The 17,480-nt window shown below is 42.7% G+C and overlaps 2 protein-coding genes across 2 annotated transcripts; one reads left to right on the top strand and one right to left on the bottom strand.

Annotated features, from left to right (window-relative positions):
* Positions 1-142: 142 nt before the first annotated feature.
* On the top strand, positions 143-4,994 carry si:dkey-19b23.7 (uncharacterized). The gene is made up of 8 exons (XM_061710358.1): positions 143-299; positions 544-615; positions 737-808; positions 1,079-1,278; positions 2,995-3,058; positions 3,915-4,080; positions 4,314-4,511; positions 4,653-4,994. The coding sequence occupies exons 1-8, from the start codon at positions 285-287 to the stop codon at positions 4,766-4,768; spliced, it is 903 nt and encodes a 300-aa protein (XP_061566342.1). The 5' UTR covers positions 143-284; the 3' UTR covers positions 4,769-4,994.
* A 501-nt stretch (positions 4,995-5,495) lies between these two features.
* Positions 5,496-9,846, bottom strand: si:dkey-19b23.8 (uncharacterized). Its single transcript, XM_061710359.1, has 3 exons — positions 9,578-9,846; positions 7,317-8,051; positions 5,496-6,734 (listed from the first exon to the last, which is right to left on the bottom strand). Exons 1-3 carry the CDS (start codon positions 9,591-9,593, stop codon positions 6,649-6,651), a joined length of 837 nt encoding a protein of 278 aa, XP_061566343.1. The 5' UTR covers positions 9,594-9,846; the 3' UTR covers positions 5,496-6,648.
* Positions 9,847-17,480: the final 7,634 nt, after the last annotated feature.

The following is a 17,480-nucleotide window of genomic DNA, read 5'->3' as shown; positions in this document are numbered from 1 at the left end:
TCACATCAAAGGCGTCACTGTATTAAAATAAAGTAAAAAAAAAAAAAAAAAGGGCAGGCTGCAGTTCTCCAACTCGGCCACTAGATGTCTCCAGAAGCGCATGAGCGCCGCGGCGGCGACAGACAACACCCGAGCAGAGGAGACGTCAGCCTGGCCACCGCCGTGACAATAACCCGCAAATATGTGCGGTAAACAGCGCTAGATACGGGTTTTGTGTCGACATGCAGCAGGTTATAACGTGACCGTCCGTGAGAGAGAGGACGTTTCTCGTGATTTGGTATAAGATGAGCAGCGCCAGTGTAAGTGCTTTTCTCTTACATAAATTGCGCAGGCAGATGCTGTCATGTAATGTGTCATCTTCCTCGTAATGGTCTCTGAGGTCACATTTTTGCATCCTTTTTAAATTAGAGTGTTTATTATCAATGGGGATGCAGGATGATGTGAGGAAGTGTTGGATGGGTTGCTTAGATACTATGGGAGGATGCTGATGGGTTGCATCTCTCTAAGGAGCTGGAGGTGTCTTTCTTCTTTTTCTGTAAATAGAAAAGAGAAAGGGAGCAGAAGAGGAAGCTACAGCACTTTCTGAATGACTTGGCTTTACTTGGATCATTACAGGTTTGACCAAATGCAATTTATTTAGATTTCAAACAGCTGATCAGACTGCAGGCTTGTGTTGAAAACAAATATGTCACTTTAATGTCACATTATTATTATTATCATTATTGTCAACCAACAGGGATTTAAATACTTCCAACCATGGCTGAGAGGAAAAGAGGAGTTGCTGCTGACAGTCGTCAATGAGGATCTGGTCAGTTTCTATGGTTAAATGTGAAGACAAGCTCAAAAGTAAACTGCTTGGGATTTTTTTGATGTCAAAGTAAAATAATATATTCTACAATTCATTTCACTGATGAAATGTACGGTAGAAAACACAAATATCATGCAGGCCCTTGTAATGTGAGTTTCCACAGATGTCAGAATGTGCAATAAACATCTGTACACGGTTCTGCAGCATTATGTCATTCCTCATTCCTCAATGAAACAATAAGTCTCCATCCTTTCCTGCCCCACCTTGCAGGGCTGGCGTTCCCCGGGCTTCGCGGTGTCCAGAGCCTCCTCCTGCTCCCTCACCAGCAGCATCAACAGCAGCAACGTCTCTCCCAGCAGCAGCGCTCCCAGTCTGGCCAGCAGGAGCAGCTCCCCCCTGCCTGGAGAGCCTCCGGGTCCACAAGACTCCCAGCCTCACGCACACGCCGAGAGACAGCTGCAGGCCGCCAGGTGACTGATGCAACTCTGCATGAACCAATATAAACTCAACCTAGGAGCACGTATTTCACTTTTATTCCTTTAATAAACACAATCCAAGCATTCCAGATTCAATCCTACATGGAGGTGAGCTTTTAAATAACAAGGCATGCACGTTTAAAGGTAATGCCTGCAAGCCAGGAGCTCAAGCCTCAGGCTGCCTTCCAACATTCTCTCTACCTTCTTGTGCTCCCCGCAAGGTTTCACTTTTATTGAATAGCGCTTCTACGCATGTTTTCAGAAAGCAAGTGAAACAAAATACAAATGTATTGACTTTTTGTGAATCATAAGGGGCAGTTTTTGAGGTGGAACTACAGAAGAGGAAGGCGTGAACACTGCTAATCAAACATGAAATACTTTTCCATCACACGTTTCTGCAATATTTGTCATTTTTATCTCCCAGTATGCAAGTGCTGCTCTTCTGATGTGCACATTTAAAGTACATGCTAAGATAGTTTAATGCAAATACAACTACAAACCTTAATGTTTCGTCATCTACATCTGTGAAGAACCTCGGTAGGCTTCCAGAAGTTGACCAATCAGGAGAAACCTGCCTGTTATTAAGTTCTGACTTGTTACAAGGATGGACCTGAGGGGCAGTCAGTCAGGTTAATATAAAATAAACATTCATAGACTTGTTAGTTTGAGTGGAAACGTAATCAGACTAGATGCAGTCCAGTAGCTTATAGTAAAGACATTTTCTTGATCCAAACGTGCTCGCATGGACGTGAAGATGACGATGGGAGATGGCACCCTGATCAATGGCTCCCTCTCCACTGCTGCTCACGCACGTTAAATATAGATTCATGCCCTGCCTAAGTAAATACACTCTGGTGTACTTGCAGTGTCTGCTACGTGCTGGGGAGCAGAGGTGTCAAAAGTATTCACATTCATTACTCAGGTAGAAGTATAGATACTAGAGTTTAAAAATACTCCTGTAGAAGTTGAAGTATCAACTCAAGTTTTTTACTCAAGTAAAAGTATAAAAGTACTGGTTTCAAAACTACTTAAAGTATAAAAGTAAAAGTAATGTAAGGGGGAAACAAGCCATTAAGGACAAAAGCCATTGAAAATGAATGCATCTTAGTATAATGCAAATATATTAAAGAACCATATATGTGTACTATTGAGCATTAACATGTGTTTCAGAGAGCAGAAGATATGATGACTAGTTGCCTATAAGTATTGTAATGGTGCAAAAAGACAAACTTCAGAGGCATGTTATCATTTATCCTAACCTTTATTGGAATGTACATCCAAGTTTAGTTGCAGGAATCTGAGGGAACGGATGTAAGAACAAAACTGGACAAGAACATCCTTCATTGTGCCACAACCACAACCAAATTCACAATTTAACTGGATGGTTTTTTTAAAGGCCGAAATGAAATAGATTAACGGGGCTGTTTTTAAAATGTAAGGAGTAAAAAGTACAGATAATTGCGTGAAAATGTAAGAAGTAGAAGTAAAAAGTCGTCTGAAAAATAATGACTCCAGTGAAGTATAGATAACCAAAATTTCTACTTAAGTAAGTTAACAAAGTATTTGTACTTCGTTAGTTGACACCTCTGCTGGGGAGGTATTTAACAGGGAAATCCTGGTGACTTGTTTCAGCTTTCTTTGACTGAGAGACAAAGATGCCGGCATGTGGAAGTACATTTCACCGTGGTTGATCTTGTTCTGTGTTTACAGGGAGCCCAGCAGTGAAGAACATCTCCTCCCAGCCTCTCCTAGTGAAAGAGAAATAGCAGTACCAGTAAGTACAGGCGAGGCACGGGCTTTGTCTCAGGAAATGTGCCAAACAGGTAGCAATCAAAGGGGTTCAATAAATGTTCCAGTTCCCAAAAATAAAGCTCCGACAGCCGTAACGGACCAACGGTCTGTGGCCTTAACCTCAATTATAATATACGCATTTGAACGAATGGAAAAAGAAGCGTCGCTGACTGTAGTTCAGGGGGATATGGATCCGCTCTATTCAGCCTGTAGGTCATGCGGGGGTTGTGGATGACACCAGTAGTGGGCTAAATCACTAGTCTGGCTGCTATTAATATACTTTTCTTCATCTTTTAATCATATTTAACCTAATTTTCTAATGTAAGGACTGAAAACTGGTCGTAACATTGATCTTGGTGTCTTATGTAAGCTGTTGGATTTTTTTTATGTATTTATTTTTAACTGACAGGCCATAGCTTGCAAAGGTCAATGCGGTTTTATCAAATGTTCTTTCATCATCCGGTGGATCCCCCCGGGGCTCTGTTTTATCATTGCTTTTATTTGTTTTCTATAATGCTATTCAGAGCCAATATGATAAAGGGTATGATATAAATAGGTCTGCTGACGCCGGCGTTATTCTCCCCCTAATGAGCCGTGGTTGCATATCTCTTAGAGAGGCACATTTTTCTTTCTTAACATAAACATAGCCAGAGTTTGAGAGAAATCCAGGAGATATCTCCCTTGTTGATGGTGATCTGGCTCCCCGCCATCCTCCCAAACACACAAGCCACCATATTTAAGGGGCTGTTGGCCTTCTCAGCAGCACAGAGAGTTCCTCCACATCATCTGAGGCCAACCTGCACATTCAGTCTTGAACGCTGCAACTCTGGGCCCAACAGGAGGTGAACTGCACTCTGTTCTTACTGGCCGGCTACATCAAGTACGGACGACCCTACGCCTGGATACGCTCCAATCACGAGCGCCTGGTCAACATCGGCGGAACTGATTCGATGGTCAGGGACACACCTATGAAGCTGAAGTCCATCGCAGATTGGCAGACGCGAGGTACGGAAACAATGTGCGAAATCCCAACAGGAGAGAGTTACTGTTTCAGAGAGCAGGTTTCAATAATTACACAATGTTCCAGGAGCTAAATCACATGCAGCTGCCTCTGTCCGAGCTGAACCTATGCTGAGAGGAAAAAAAAAAAAAAAAAGAGGTGCATGCACTTTAGCTCTAGAAATGATTTAAGTATAGGAGCTCTGCAATAAAAACCTATCTTTCCGTCGTTCTTGCAGGTATTCGTGTGTGGGATGTCGTAAGCGAGCTGGTCTGCCTGTGCACCATTCCCTCGCCCTCTAACCCCTTCGCCTTGGACATGCGCTACATCAAAAGTCTTCCCCTGCCAGACCGCTTCCTCGTCACAGGAGCTCTCCTCAACTTCCTGGAGACGTACGTGGTGTACGGGAACCGGGACGAGATGCACTACGACAAAGGTGTCTGGGAAATATTAATACCCTACATTACTATTAGTAGTCAGCAGGTGATGCTGTTCAACCACATTGAGGCAGCTGACCAATTACACGGTGCAATCTGTACTCTACGATTGTAAGAGATACATTTATGTTTTATTTCAGTATTGGAGGAGGTGAAGCCCCTGAGGCGTCTACATGTCCAGTCCTTGCTGGACCTGCAGCGACACAGGCGGAGCGCTGAGGCGGCCAACAGCTCCACTTTACAGGACACGAAGTAACGTCTCTGACGCACTTTCTCCAAAATATGGAAGAAGAAAAAACAAGAGGCAGACCATGGACTGTAAATGTGCAACGTGTCGGGAGATGGACTTCTTGTCTTGAAAGTACACACTGATAGTTCAAACTCCAAGAACACGCTGTGCACACTGTGTCAAGGATGCAGTAGCCAGTTGGAGGACTTTCTGCAAACTAGAGTTGCAGGACCTTTTCTTTTTTTAAGTAGAAAAAACATTGAACAAGTCCCCCTGGGAACAGAGTCACATGAAAGGTTTATATAAAAGTCACAGGACCTCTCTGATGCTTTTTCTGCCCTGCCACCTCCAAAGGCCTTTCATCTCACGCACAGTTCCAGCAAGAACTCGTTTTCTTCGGGACAAATATAGCGTTTCAGAAAGAGTTTCATCCTGGAAACGGCATCAATCACAGCAGAAGATGCAGAAATATTGCTTTTCCTGACAGTTGAACCAGTACACGAACACAGGTCCACACAAACGCTGTATAAAAACTTTTAATATGTCATAAAATACATCTTTAGTTAAATATGTACAACATGAAACAGCAGATGGATGAAATACGTCTTCAAGCAGGCAAATTAACCCCCTTTTGAGATGAGGGTTGTGCCCTTTGTGAGATACATTGACTGAAAAATATTAAAATTGGGGTTTTGAGGAAGAAAAGTGGCACAATCAGTCAAGAAGAAACAAAAATACGTTTCCCTTTTAAAAAAAACAAAAAACAAGGCAACACGTTTAGCTTAGCTTCGGTCAGAAAACACAAAAATGAAAAGGTGAACTGTAGTTTCAAGGTGCACTACTAACCTTTAAATCTCATTTGTAAACTTGGCTCTAAAAATCGCTCCCTTGATGGCGTATTGAGCAGTTCAGGACACGTCAGTGACTTAAAAACATGCTGTAATAGTTAAGAGCACCTTTTATGGCTCTGATTGGGACAAAATGTAAAATCCATGCATTAATAAAAGCACAGTCAGTATTCAATGAGGGGGGGGTGCTGCTCGCTATGCGAGGTCACGGCTGGACATGAAGAATTTGAGGCTTCAAAGACGAATCCTGGTCCCGCCGTTGAGGACGCAGGTGCGCGGCCACGCATTCCTCGCAGAGGCTCCGCACGGGAACACAGTGTTCCCAGTGCGCGGACATAAACAAACTCCGGGGGTTTTGCCACATAGATGCAAATTAGTTACCACTGGACCATGCAGATCCTTTTTTTTTTTTGGTTTTGGGGAGGATTCAGTTACGATGCAGGTTCCAGACCTGTCATACATGTCAAAAACTACAATTCCCATAAGCTGATAAAACTCTGAGTAGGGTAATTTGGAGGAAAAAATAAATAAATAAAAAACAGACAGGTTCCAAAGTGCTCAAAAATAGCCCGTTACAAGTAACTGCATTTATGAACATGGCAGAGTTGGAAGTTTTAACTTCACTTTACTGTTTGTGCATTTCTCTTCTTCATCTGGAGTTTGTTCATCTAATACCAAAGAAGAGAACAACCAAACCTGCTAATGCCACAGGGTTTAAAACCATGACCCGTCACAGAAATGTCAGTTAAATAAACCTTAAAAACAATAAAAACAGACAATCCGGACTCGCATAGTCTTTTTCCAGTTTTGCTGGTGGATCACTTGGCCACAGGCCAGCATCGTCGTCAGCATCAGCAACGGCGCTCGTGCTGCACCAAACATCCACCGACTACGAGTGTCTCACATGCAACCATGTGTCCGAGTGAAGGCTCGGCAGTCTGATTCCCTTTTTGTTCTTCCTCAAGTCTCGTAGTCGGTCCTTCCTTCCCTTATTTCTGGCAGCGCGGTCACACTTGAAGCCGTCGTGGGGTTTTAGCGGGGACCCGTGGCGGTTACAGTTCAGTTCCAGCCGTCGGAGCCAGATCCTCTTCTGGTGATGGCTCTGAGGGGGCTGCGGGATGTGGAGCCTCTCCTCTTCCAGCGGACTGGGGGGAGAAGATGAGGATATTGATGAGAATCTGGATGTTTAAACAAACTGGGTGTTCCTGAAATCTGTCATAAATGGATCTAGACCTGCTAGACCAGGGGTCGGCAACCCGCGGCTCTAGAGCCGCATGTGGCTCTTTAGTGCTGCCCTAGTGGCTCCTGGAGCTTTTTCAAAAATATTTGACCTTTTTTCTTCTTTTTTCCTTTTCCCTTTCCTTTTTGATCTCGACATTTAGAAATTTTGACTTTTTTCTCGACATTTCGACTTTTTTCTCGACATTTCTCTCAACATTTTGACTTTTTTCTCAACATTTCCACTTTTTTCTCGACATTTTGACTTTTTTCTCAACATTTCTCCTTCATTCTAAGGCTTATACAAGACTTTTCATTCTTTGCGACATATTTGTTTTTTGTGTTTTTGCTCCAATATGGCTCTTTCAACATTTTGGGTTGCCGACCCCTGTGCTAGACTTTCCAAAGATTAATCTGGAACCAGTTTTCCTTACATTTAAATATAAATGTTTCTGTGTCTATGGTCTTTCCTGAGTATGAGTCTTCCCAAAGCCGTAGTAAAGTCTTACCTTTTCCCAAACTGGCCGGCAGCGTGGAGCTCTTTGCGATGGCGGGAGCGTGGGACGACTCGTCGACGCGGCTCCCCTTCCCCTCCCCCGGCGTCAGCGTGGCCGAGCCGTCCTGCTGCCAGTCGTTCAGGGCGCGCTGGAAAGAACGCGCCAAGCAGGCCGTCATGTCCCGCGCCCGCTCCGCCCGGCTGCACCAGAACACCCGGCACTGCAGCTGCTGCCCGTGATGCTTGCAGATGTACAGGAAGACGTTGGGCCTGCTGGCGTCGGCGGCGCAGTACGCGATGTCCTGCAGGTACGTCTTGGTGAGCTGCCGCCCCGTGCTCAGCTCCTTGACCTCCACGTACCTCGGCCGCACCACCAGGGCGTGATCCTTGCCGAGCTTCTTCCCGTTGGCGATGCCGTCCAGCAGGTGCGTTATAGCGTCCTGGGCCTGCTCGCGGTCCAGGGAGAAGATCTTCTCCGTGCCGAGGTAGTGGACTTTGAACAGAGGGTCGCCGTGGGAGAGCGACTCCGTTCGGTCGCGGCGGAAGCGGCGCCGGAAGGCAGCCGGAGAGTTCTTGAGGGTCTGGACGAGGTGGAAGCTGCTGAGGGACATGGTTGGTTTCAGGCCGGGCTCCGAGGGAACTGTAGCCGAGGCGCGACTGTCCGTCTGGAGCCGTTCTCCTTCACAACCTCTCCCAGCCTTCCAACTTCCTTTTAGAAACGGAGCGTAGTTGCATCCACTGCTTTTATCTGAAATGGAGCAGATAAAGACTCAGACATTAGAAGTCATTTTAAAAAACGACCCACGAGCGACAAATAGATAGTTAAAAGATCATGGACAGGCTGAGCACCGGACACTACGGACTTTTTGAGATTAAATCCTCATTGCTATGATACCGTTTGTGCGGCATTAAGCAGTCATTTCCTCAAGGAGAGAAATGCAAGTCAGAAGTTGGAAGCACAGCGGAGGAGGAAAAACAAAAAAGCTACCAAACAGGATTAGGTACAAGTGACGCAGGCAGGGTGAAATATTCATCTGCTACAGACAGCAGCCATTAAATATTTACAGAGGCTGGTTTGGGTTACAAACATACAAACTGCCTCATGGAAACGTGCCAAAACAAACAGAATGTCATTGTAAATAATTGTTTTTTTAAATAACAAGTATACAGGCTTTTCAAATTCAGCGAGAGACCGTGAAGACCTCTGAGACCTTGCCAGTTATAATATTATGCAACCACATCTGGATTCCCATCATCTCCCCTCTTTCAAATCCCTTGAACTGCCTGCTCACTATTGTTTAATGCCATTATTTTTTCCTCCTCTTTTTTCTTGGCCATTCTTTCAACATCCTAGCTCTCTCCTCAGAAGTGACTCTCGGAGAGAACCACCGACTGCTCGGAGGTGATGGCCATTGTTAGTGAAACCTCTGTGCAGGAAGCAGCTTTGCATTCCCCCCCCCACTCCCCTAAATATTTCTCCAGCAAACAATGGGCATGCTTTTGACACTGTGTCACATCGCAAAAGAGATGCAAGTTGACCCAAAACATCCACGTACACGTACTGCATGACTGGGTCAAACAGCGAAGAGTAAGTTGCAGTGCTGGTCAGGAACCATGCAAAGGCTTCCCCAGTCTGTGCATGCACAGATTATTATAATAATAAAAAAATAAAACTTCATGGAGAAAGACTTCACATGTACTCACAAAAGTCAAACCGTTTACTGACACATCTAAATAGTTGAGTGTACATGCAAAACTTTTACACTAATGTCTTATTTTTAAATAAAACATTTCTACTTATAGAAAACAGCTAGGTGTGTTGACACATTACTGGTCTGCAGTTTATATCAAAAATACACACGAATATAGAAGCCAAACACCATCATGGAAAGGATTAGCCCTTAATATATTAGGAAATTATGATTCATAATACATTTTCACCATACACCTAAAAAAAGGGTAGGGTAATGTCTGTGGAGTTCACTTTTTCTTTTAGAAATTAAGTTGTAAAATCAGTACCATTTGCTTTCCGTGCCGAATTAACAACCAGTCTTAATATAACTTAAAATGACTCAAAAACAAATAAACAGCGTCCATTATCTTAAGTGGGGAGATAAACTTCAAAAGGACGAGATTTTTTAACGTAGTTCGGCTACAACTCTGTGCCACAAAAGAGGAAAAACTGAGTTACACGATGAGCCAGTTTCCTTTTTTTCCCCTAATAGTAAAACAACTGCTTTGGATAATTTTATTTCCAGGCGAAATTAATCTTACCTGGCCACAGTTTCATGCAAACGATGTCCTGGTGCAAATCAGGTGAAGCGGTTCGCCCCGTGATGCCGACACGCAGCGCGCAGGTGAGGATCTGTTAATCTGCTCATCCGCGCTGAGACAAACGAGATAAAACCAGCGTCTCCAATCATGAAAACTGTCGATATGTGGAAGGAAAAGCTATGTTTGCAGTCAGAGATCCTCGGACGCAAGCAAAGACGACGGTGGGGCTGACGGAGGGAGCTGAGATGTGTCCGTGTGCGCGGTTACACGCAGCTTTAAAGCCACTGAGTCACAGGAGCGGTGGGACGACCGCTGTCAACGCGCATGCGCGGACTCAACACGTGGCCGAGCCCACTGAGCAGCCCGGGTGCGTGGATGTTCGGGATGTTCGCGGAGGTGATTATTTCCCAGAGGTTGTAAAAAAACATGTTATTTACAGGAGGAGAGGGATTTACTGTACACGGCTCGGTGGACGTTAATCGACCTGCTTTTGTTTCTCTCACTGGCGAGAGTGTTTTAGGGGGGAATGTATGACACAGTGTACATATAGCATAAATTAGTATGTCAATCTATCTCCAAGTAGCTTCTATTAATGAATTTTCGCAAACTCATATTTTAAAATATTGTTTAAGGGGCGTTGAATTAGTACTTGAAAGTTGAAATTTCTGAGTTCCAAGTAGGAATTTTCTTCTGGAACATCGCCTTCAATCGGAATTACGATGTGAAAAGTCAGAGATGTTCATGTTCAGAATCCAATTTTTGTGGTTATAACAGTTATTATATTTTTTTCATACTGAACTAGACATGCAGAAATCTTTGTGATTTTGAAGCCTATTTTTCCTCATATTGGGCAGCGCCAAAAAGGGCATAACAAAATCAAATCAAACTTTATTTATATAGCACTTTTCGTACAAGAGTAACCCAAAGTGCTTTACATAATAAAATCAACATTTAACAGAAAAACTCACAGTCATGGTTAAAGACATACATCTGGTCATTTTGACACACATCCTCACTTTAATACCCAACACAGCACACATACCCCCCCCCCTAAACATTAAAACCTAATCATGTCATAATCATCATAAAAAAATATATATAACGGTATATCCCATAATAAATGCAAAATTAGACATGACCACTCCCTTTAGACACTGCTGCTGATTGTTTCGTTAAAATTCGTAGGGTGATGATGACTGATGCGGTGAGTGACAATTGCTAACCATCGGCTGAGCCGACTGCCAAACTAAAGTTTACAAACCATATTATGAATTAATCTACTGCTTTATATTAGTTCACCTGATCTGGTACGAAAATCCAAACACAATTGTTAAGGATATGAAATGTAACCGTGAAAACAAAAATACTTTCATGAATCTGGCAGCATTTTAATATGAAAGTCAACGGTGATTGACTTGCTTTTGGAGCCAGCCTGTAATGGTCAGTAGAGGAACTGCAATTGTTTTATACTCCCATGTTGGCTTCAAACTGGAAGTTAAGATTGTTGGCGCTTGGTTGTACTGAATTAGTTTTTGTAAAAGTAGCTAGTAACGATTTATGAATGACATAAATGAAACAGACTTAGCTCATGCAAAGTTTGAAGGTTTAGCTCAAAGTTTGTCAGTGCAGGAACTATAATACAGAAGACAAAGGTTTGGCAGCTTCCAGTGAAATTGGTTAGTGTAAGTCATCTAAGTGGTTAGTTAGCGGATTCTTTCAGCACCAGATTTGCTTTAGATGCATTCAAATATTAAATATAAAGATTAAAAATGGCAGAAAATTTTGGCAGAAGCATGCTTTCATAAATTCACGATAGCATCCTCATGCAGCTGCTGGTTTCACCTTTTTCTTTGACTATGTACAACACCTTACCACGGAAACATCTGAAACCCACTGCCTCTCATTATCATCACATTGCGTCACAGCCCCGTTGCTAATGGCGGATGTTGGCCTTGCTGGCTCAGATCTGCTTTGAGTGTTTATCCTGGGGGGCATTTTAAACAGTGGCAGAGGAACACTTAAATCAGTTCCATGTGTGTATGAGTCTCTGTGTGAGCGGCTTGGGCTGTGCCTGATGGCGGAGAAACAGTAGGGCCTCTGTTTCTTCTGGGTTCGGCCCAATAACAGTAAAGTTCTGGACGTCACAGTCGCCTCAGTGCTTCGCATGGCACACTGGAACTATTCTTGGGGCACCGGTGACATAATGGACCATCTCAGACAGGACCCGCCCTCGACAACGGGGAGCGAGTCCAGAGTCAGCATCCAAGTGGTGGTATAGACAGAGCTGCAGCTGTGGTTCCAGAGCATGTTGCGGCATGCGACCGTAGATGTACGGCCTGCTCGCTGCACCAATCAAGAGACCCATTCATTCAGTGACGACACAAAACAAGGTCTTCGTTTGCACTTTATCTATACTAAGAGTCAAGGCATGGTTCAGATGGAAAAAAGGTGGAGGACAGCTGTGATTGACATGTTCATTTCCTCTTTAAACATTCGTGGTGTGATCTAACGGCTCATTATAATCCCGTAGTACCGATCTGGTACCAAGCAGTACAGCTAAAGTTGGAAAATGTTTGTTGTGTGCACACAACCAAATTTATATTTCCTCTAAGACATTATAGAAACAAAACAAGGCATCTCAATCTGGCATTTTAAATGTCAGCGTGCCTGTGATATGTTTGTTAACGTGTAAGCTGGCTGTTAACTTGTCCTTCAAGTGGGAAACTGAAGTTAGAGAGTTATGAGTTTTGTTAATGTTGCTTCACAATTACAAGTAAACTAATGGTCATTATTGTATCTAATTAAACACTAAACAGAGCAGATATGAAAATGACATCCTGGCAAAGATCAAAAACTTATTATATGATGCTTTCAAAGGTTTCACACAGCAATCATGTTATGGAGACGCACTGGTAGTGTCAGTTGCTACCTTTTAAAGTACTGGATACCCCGTGCCTATTACCCCAATTTAGCGTGTTGTCTGTCCTTTTTATGTTAACCGACACTGGTTTGGGTGTTGAGCTGATAATAGCTAATAACTCGCCTCCGAGGATAATCGTAGGTCATGTATGATGTAAACAGAAAGACGGTGGCGTATGGGTGGGATTTGGTTCCTCTAACATCCAGACTGTGGCTTTGGAAGAAACCAATCTTGGGTCATCAACAAATTGAAGAGCCTTAGATAAAAAGCTCTATGCCGTCAACAACCACAAAGGATTGGTCACATTTTGGTTTGTGCAACAGGATTTGTGGGGTTGGCCAATCCTGTTGTTATTCAGCATGGATGGTATGGGACCCACTCTACTAGCTCCTTCGATGTTGGTGAAGTCAACCAAAGACAGCAGGGCTGTCATGTTACGCAACACCACTCAATAATGCCTCCTAAGCCCTGTTCCCTTACCACAACTCGGCTTGAGGCATCAGGGAGGCAATAACACTCCTTGAATTTACACTGTCAATCACCTGTTAAACACAAGTTCTTCATCCAGCGAAAGCAACAGGGCCCAATCTAAAAATACTTCAAGATTCAGAGATCCCAGCATACCGGTATGTCAAACATCCTCTATACATGCTGGCAACAACAGTTTTTTTTTTTTTTTTTTTTTTTTTTAAGCTATGGAGGAGAGCTATCAAGCCCCAGAGGATAACACTTTCTGAGGTAACCCACGACAAGCATCACTAGAGAAGCTTTGAGCTGGAATCTGAAAGTAAAAAGAGGCTGAGGAAGGTCTCAGTAAAACTGGCAGCGAAACTCCACAGTAGAAATGAGACAAGTGGGGTACGGGTGTTGGAAGGAAATTCAGAAACTTGTCAAAAACAAACTAAAATCAAAGAACTTGTTGGCTGTTATTTTTATACGGTTTGAAAAGACGGATAAGAATAAAAGGCTCCCCCTTTTTCTTTACCATAGATGTGGACATGTTCCCATATCCTGCCTTTTAAATGTGGGGAACTGGGCGCACTGGGAACATAACACAACACAATTATCAGCTGGTCTGGCCGCTGCAGACACACCCAGAAGTTCACACACTAATGAGCCGCTATTAATCCAGATGTCCTGAGTACTGCTTGTGACTGAAACCGACAAATTAGCAAAGCTCCCTGGAGGTGATTACAAGTCGTTGCAGGGAAACAAAGGCAATCTTAGATTACAGCATCCAGGGTGACGAAAAACCGGCTTCCAGAGAAATGCACTGTAAATCATGATGACCAAGCACCTTACTGAACTGTGAAAGGAATGGATAGTTTTTCTTGAAATGGTGGTATTTCACATGTAAAACATTTGTAAAGGGATGTACTGAACAGAGAAAGAGAAAGTGAATGGGAGAAGGTGTATAATCCCCCTGACATTAGGTAATAAATACCCAAACTGAGCCTAAAACGCTGAAGAAAATACTTTCGAAATCGGAGGCTTTGATCCAAAGACAGCTTCCCTGAATCATGTGGAACATATTTACAGGGTTGTGACCTCTAGCGTATTTTTTATATGGTGTCTTGAGAACAGGGATGTAACACTTCTATTGTTAGAATAAGGACAAACAAGATTTAGGAAGTAAAAAAACACTTCATATAACCCTACATCAAGTGTTTTACAGCCACTTCTCTTTTTCTGAGCCCTCTAAATCAAATGCTGGCATTTACTGATGAGTATCTGCGGTGTTTGGGCTTGCCAGCAACGAGGGCTGCATTCCACTTTGCTACCTCTGAGTCTTGTTTAAGTTTAAAAAAAAAGCATTTCAAGGGCTGTTCCTAAAACCGCCGTCGGTTACAAGAGGTGGAAAAGGAATGTTGTGAACTTTTACCTTCATGTGATAACTGTCAGAGATGCCAATCATCGTACTGGCGGAGCAGCTGGTCCATGCTGAAATATCTCTGCTGGATAAACAAACTGAGGAATAATAACTTATCTACCTTTACTTAACTTTATTTTTCTGTCACCAGCACGTTTTGGTTTTATTAGTTTCTCCTTGTATTCATCTGTAAATGCTAAATAGACTGCAGTATTGTGATTTTTTTTCCCCCCTCCTTAGTCCATAACTATTTCGTATAAAGCTTTATTTTGGACATATTAAGAGAGTTGAGCCCAAAGAGATAAATGTGAACAAAAAAGGAACAAAATGACCAGAGGGAGCGGTGGAGCTGAGTGGCCTGAACCTCAAACAGATTCAAAATAACTTTAGCGATACACACTAAGCAATAAAAAGGGACAGAACATTTAATTATTCTATAGAGATGCCAAATGGTGGGAAAGAGACACAGAATGACGTCAGAGGCAAAAAATGATCACAAAGTAAGGCAAAAAAGGTCACAAAGAAGTACAACACCACGAACAGAGACCACAAAGAGATAAACTTGACAAAAAATTGGTGCAAAGTATCGTCTTTATTATCCCTCGCCACGCTACTATGCTGCCGAGAGTGTGGTTTCTTTTCTTCCGACCTGAATGGCAGCTGTGGGGAGTTGGAGAAGGCGTGGGGAAAACAGGTATGGTCGCCACACTCCTTGTCTGTTTCTTTATAATTATTCACAACAGAAAACAGGATAGGGTGGATGTTTTCTCTCAATGTAAGGTATGACAAGTGTCCTTCCTGTATGACAAGTTTGTGAACTAGATATGGCACGACCCAGAATTGGCGTCTGTGTAATCATAGTAGAGGTGCATTATGTAACTGGCCGTCAGTGTATCTTGAGCTTAGTCAGCATGGTGGTGAACACGGACGATAAAGAGAATACAAACAATACAGAACGTAAGAAGCCTTGTCAAATTTCAACAAAGTGAGAGTGAACAGTTAATCCCACTGTGAGTTACCGGTAGTCCCTACGATGTGACGATAGCCACTCGTACGGTGAAGATGACTCGATTTTAATCCTGAGCTGTAAATCCAGGACGTCTCCACTTATCTACTCTCTGGTCTCACCTTCCCGGACAAGAACAACAGGCCCCTGGTTTCACAGAAGGAAGCAGAAGGTGCTCGGTTCTGGGTTTGCTGGAACCACAGTCAGGCTTTCCTGTTATTTCAGAAAATTCAAAGAAATCAGGTCCACCGAAATGGGCGGTTTCAACATCACCACTGGGTTATATATATCATGGCTTAATAACGTGGTGACTTTAACATCGTCATTGTCCTGTAAAGTGATTTCATTCCTACTAAATGTCACACACATCTCACTTTTTGGCTGCGCCCCAGGCTGTGATGCCTCCTTACCGCAAGGCTTTAAGGGAGAGGTGGTTTCCTCAGGATGTTGCCACAGTAGCTGATGTGACTCCGTGTGTTGGGAGCTTGGATATTCAAAGAAGATGAATGTGGAAGTACAGACTCTGAATGAAGTTGATGCACGATTCGCTCCCTGTTTGCTGTTGGAAGTCGGAGAACCCTGCAGGGTATTTGCTTAGGCAACACTGCAGAGACTGTAGCTGAGTAAAAAAGGTCCAGGACCTTGCCCCAAACTGTTTCATTTTCCTCTATTTTCAAAACAAACACAGAAAGTGAACAACATTTACAAACATAACAGATAGGTATTTGAATAAGATTTTATGGAGATAATACTGAGGCTTTTTTTCCCCTTTAAATGTTTTTAGAGACACTCGTGTATTAATTCATTTTGACAAAATGTAGTATGCAGTAATGCAAATAACTGCAAACATATATATGTGTGTGTGTACATATATATATATATATATATATATATATATATATATATATATATATATATATATATATATAATGGACAGCCAGATGGTGTTGTGATCACTGGAAAATGTCTGGTTACATGTGACCAGCTCCTGGTTTACAAATCACCTAACCTCATACCTTTACTAGCCATGACTGCTTTACTACTTGTAGTACATACTGCATTGTGTGCCCAGTATGTTGTTTTGAGAACAGCCAGTCAGTATATCTTTTTAACAGTACATTAGATGGATATTGCTATGAAATGTAGTGTATGCATGAAAAATAAAATAAAATAAAATGCAGACAATTAATGTATATAGCACCAGAGTGGCTGCAATCTCACTTTAATCTTCCCTGAAGAGTGTGGCATTGACCAAATGATACCATGCATTATCAGATAGATATATCCATCCAATATCTACACCTGGTTCTTGCTATCCAGTGAGCCTACCCAGGTAGGATGTTTAACCCACTCCGAATGTAACAATTATGGATCAAACCACTTAACTGCAGTTAACTTGTGACCCACCCTCTTGATCTGGTTCAAGATTACTTGACATGTCTCCCAAGCTGAGGAGACCACAAAATATACCTCAATTTGAAGCCTCATGTATACTTTAGTATGGGATTATTGTTAATGGATCTCCAGTATGATAATCAGAAGAATTGCAATGTTTTCTGAGATAAGTAAAAAATTTTAATATCAGTCTAAAATCAACTAACATCTTTTGGCCTTTCCCTTTAGATTTCTATGCCGCATATTGATTTGACATACATTTTCAGTCCCCTTCGGTCCAATTATATTCCAGTTAAATCCAATTCATTTTAATCCACTCAGGCCTAGAACCAAATTCGTCCCAATTTGCTTGAGTTTATTATAATTCAGACCAGCCGGCTACATCCATCATTGACACACAGTCTACAGGCAGTGGGGTCTGTTTCTATTTACGAACTCCTTCTTGCATAATCGGTTACTAAACACTCACCATCGACCCTTGATGTAAACTACAACAAAGAAAGTGCAACAAATATAGAAAGACTGTGTGTCATATTTGAATTGGATCTCTGTATACCGTTTGGCAGATTCCCTAAGGCCAGTGGACGTAGTTTTAAGTTTGGAGACAAGCCATATTGTTGTCTGTAAATTGTTTTTTTGTTGACGTTAGTTCTGACCTGCCTTTAAGGCTAAAACTGTGACAGGAAATGTACTTTTCCACAGAGCACACACC

This window comes from Cololabis saira, chromosome 20 (assembly GCF_033807715.1).
Source record: "Cololabis saira isolate AMF1-May2022 chromosome 20, fColSai1.1, whole genome shotgun sequence".
Classification (NCBI taxonomy): domain Eukaryota; kingdom Metazoa; phylum Chordata; class Actinopteri; order Beloniformes; family Belonidae; genus Cololabis; species Cololabis saira.
This window is presented reverse-complemented; position numbering and strand designations above follow the sequence as displayed.

Coding starts and splice junctions, on each gene's coding strand:
- si:dkey-19b23.7 (XM_061710358.1), top strand. Junction 809..1,078: donor CAGTCGTCAATGAGGATCTG/GTCAGTTTCTAT, acceptor CCCACCTTGCAG/GGCTGGCGTTCCCCGGGCTT. Junction 4,512..4,652: donor CGAGATGCACTACGACAAAG/GTGTCTGGGAAA, acceptor GTTTTATTTCAG/TATTGGAGGAGGTGAAGCCC.
- si:dkey-19b23.8 (XM_061710359.1), bottom strand. Junction 6,735..7,316: donor GCCGGCCAGTTTGGGAAAAG/GTAAGACTTTAC, acceptor TTCTCCCCCCAG/TCCGCTGGAAGAGGAGAGGC.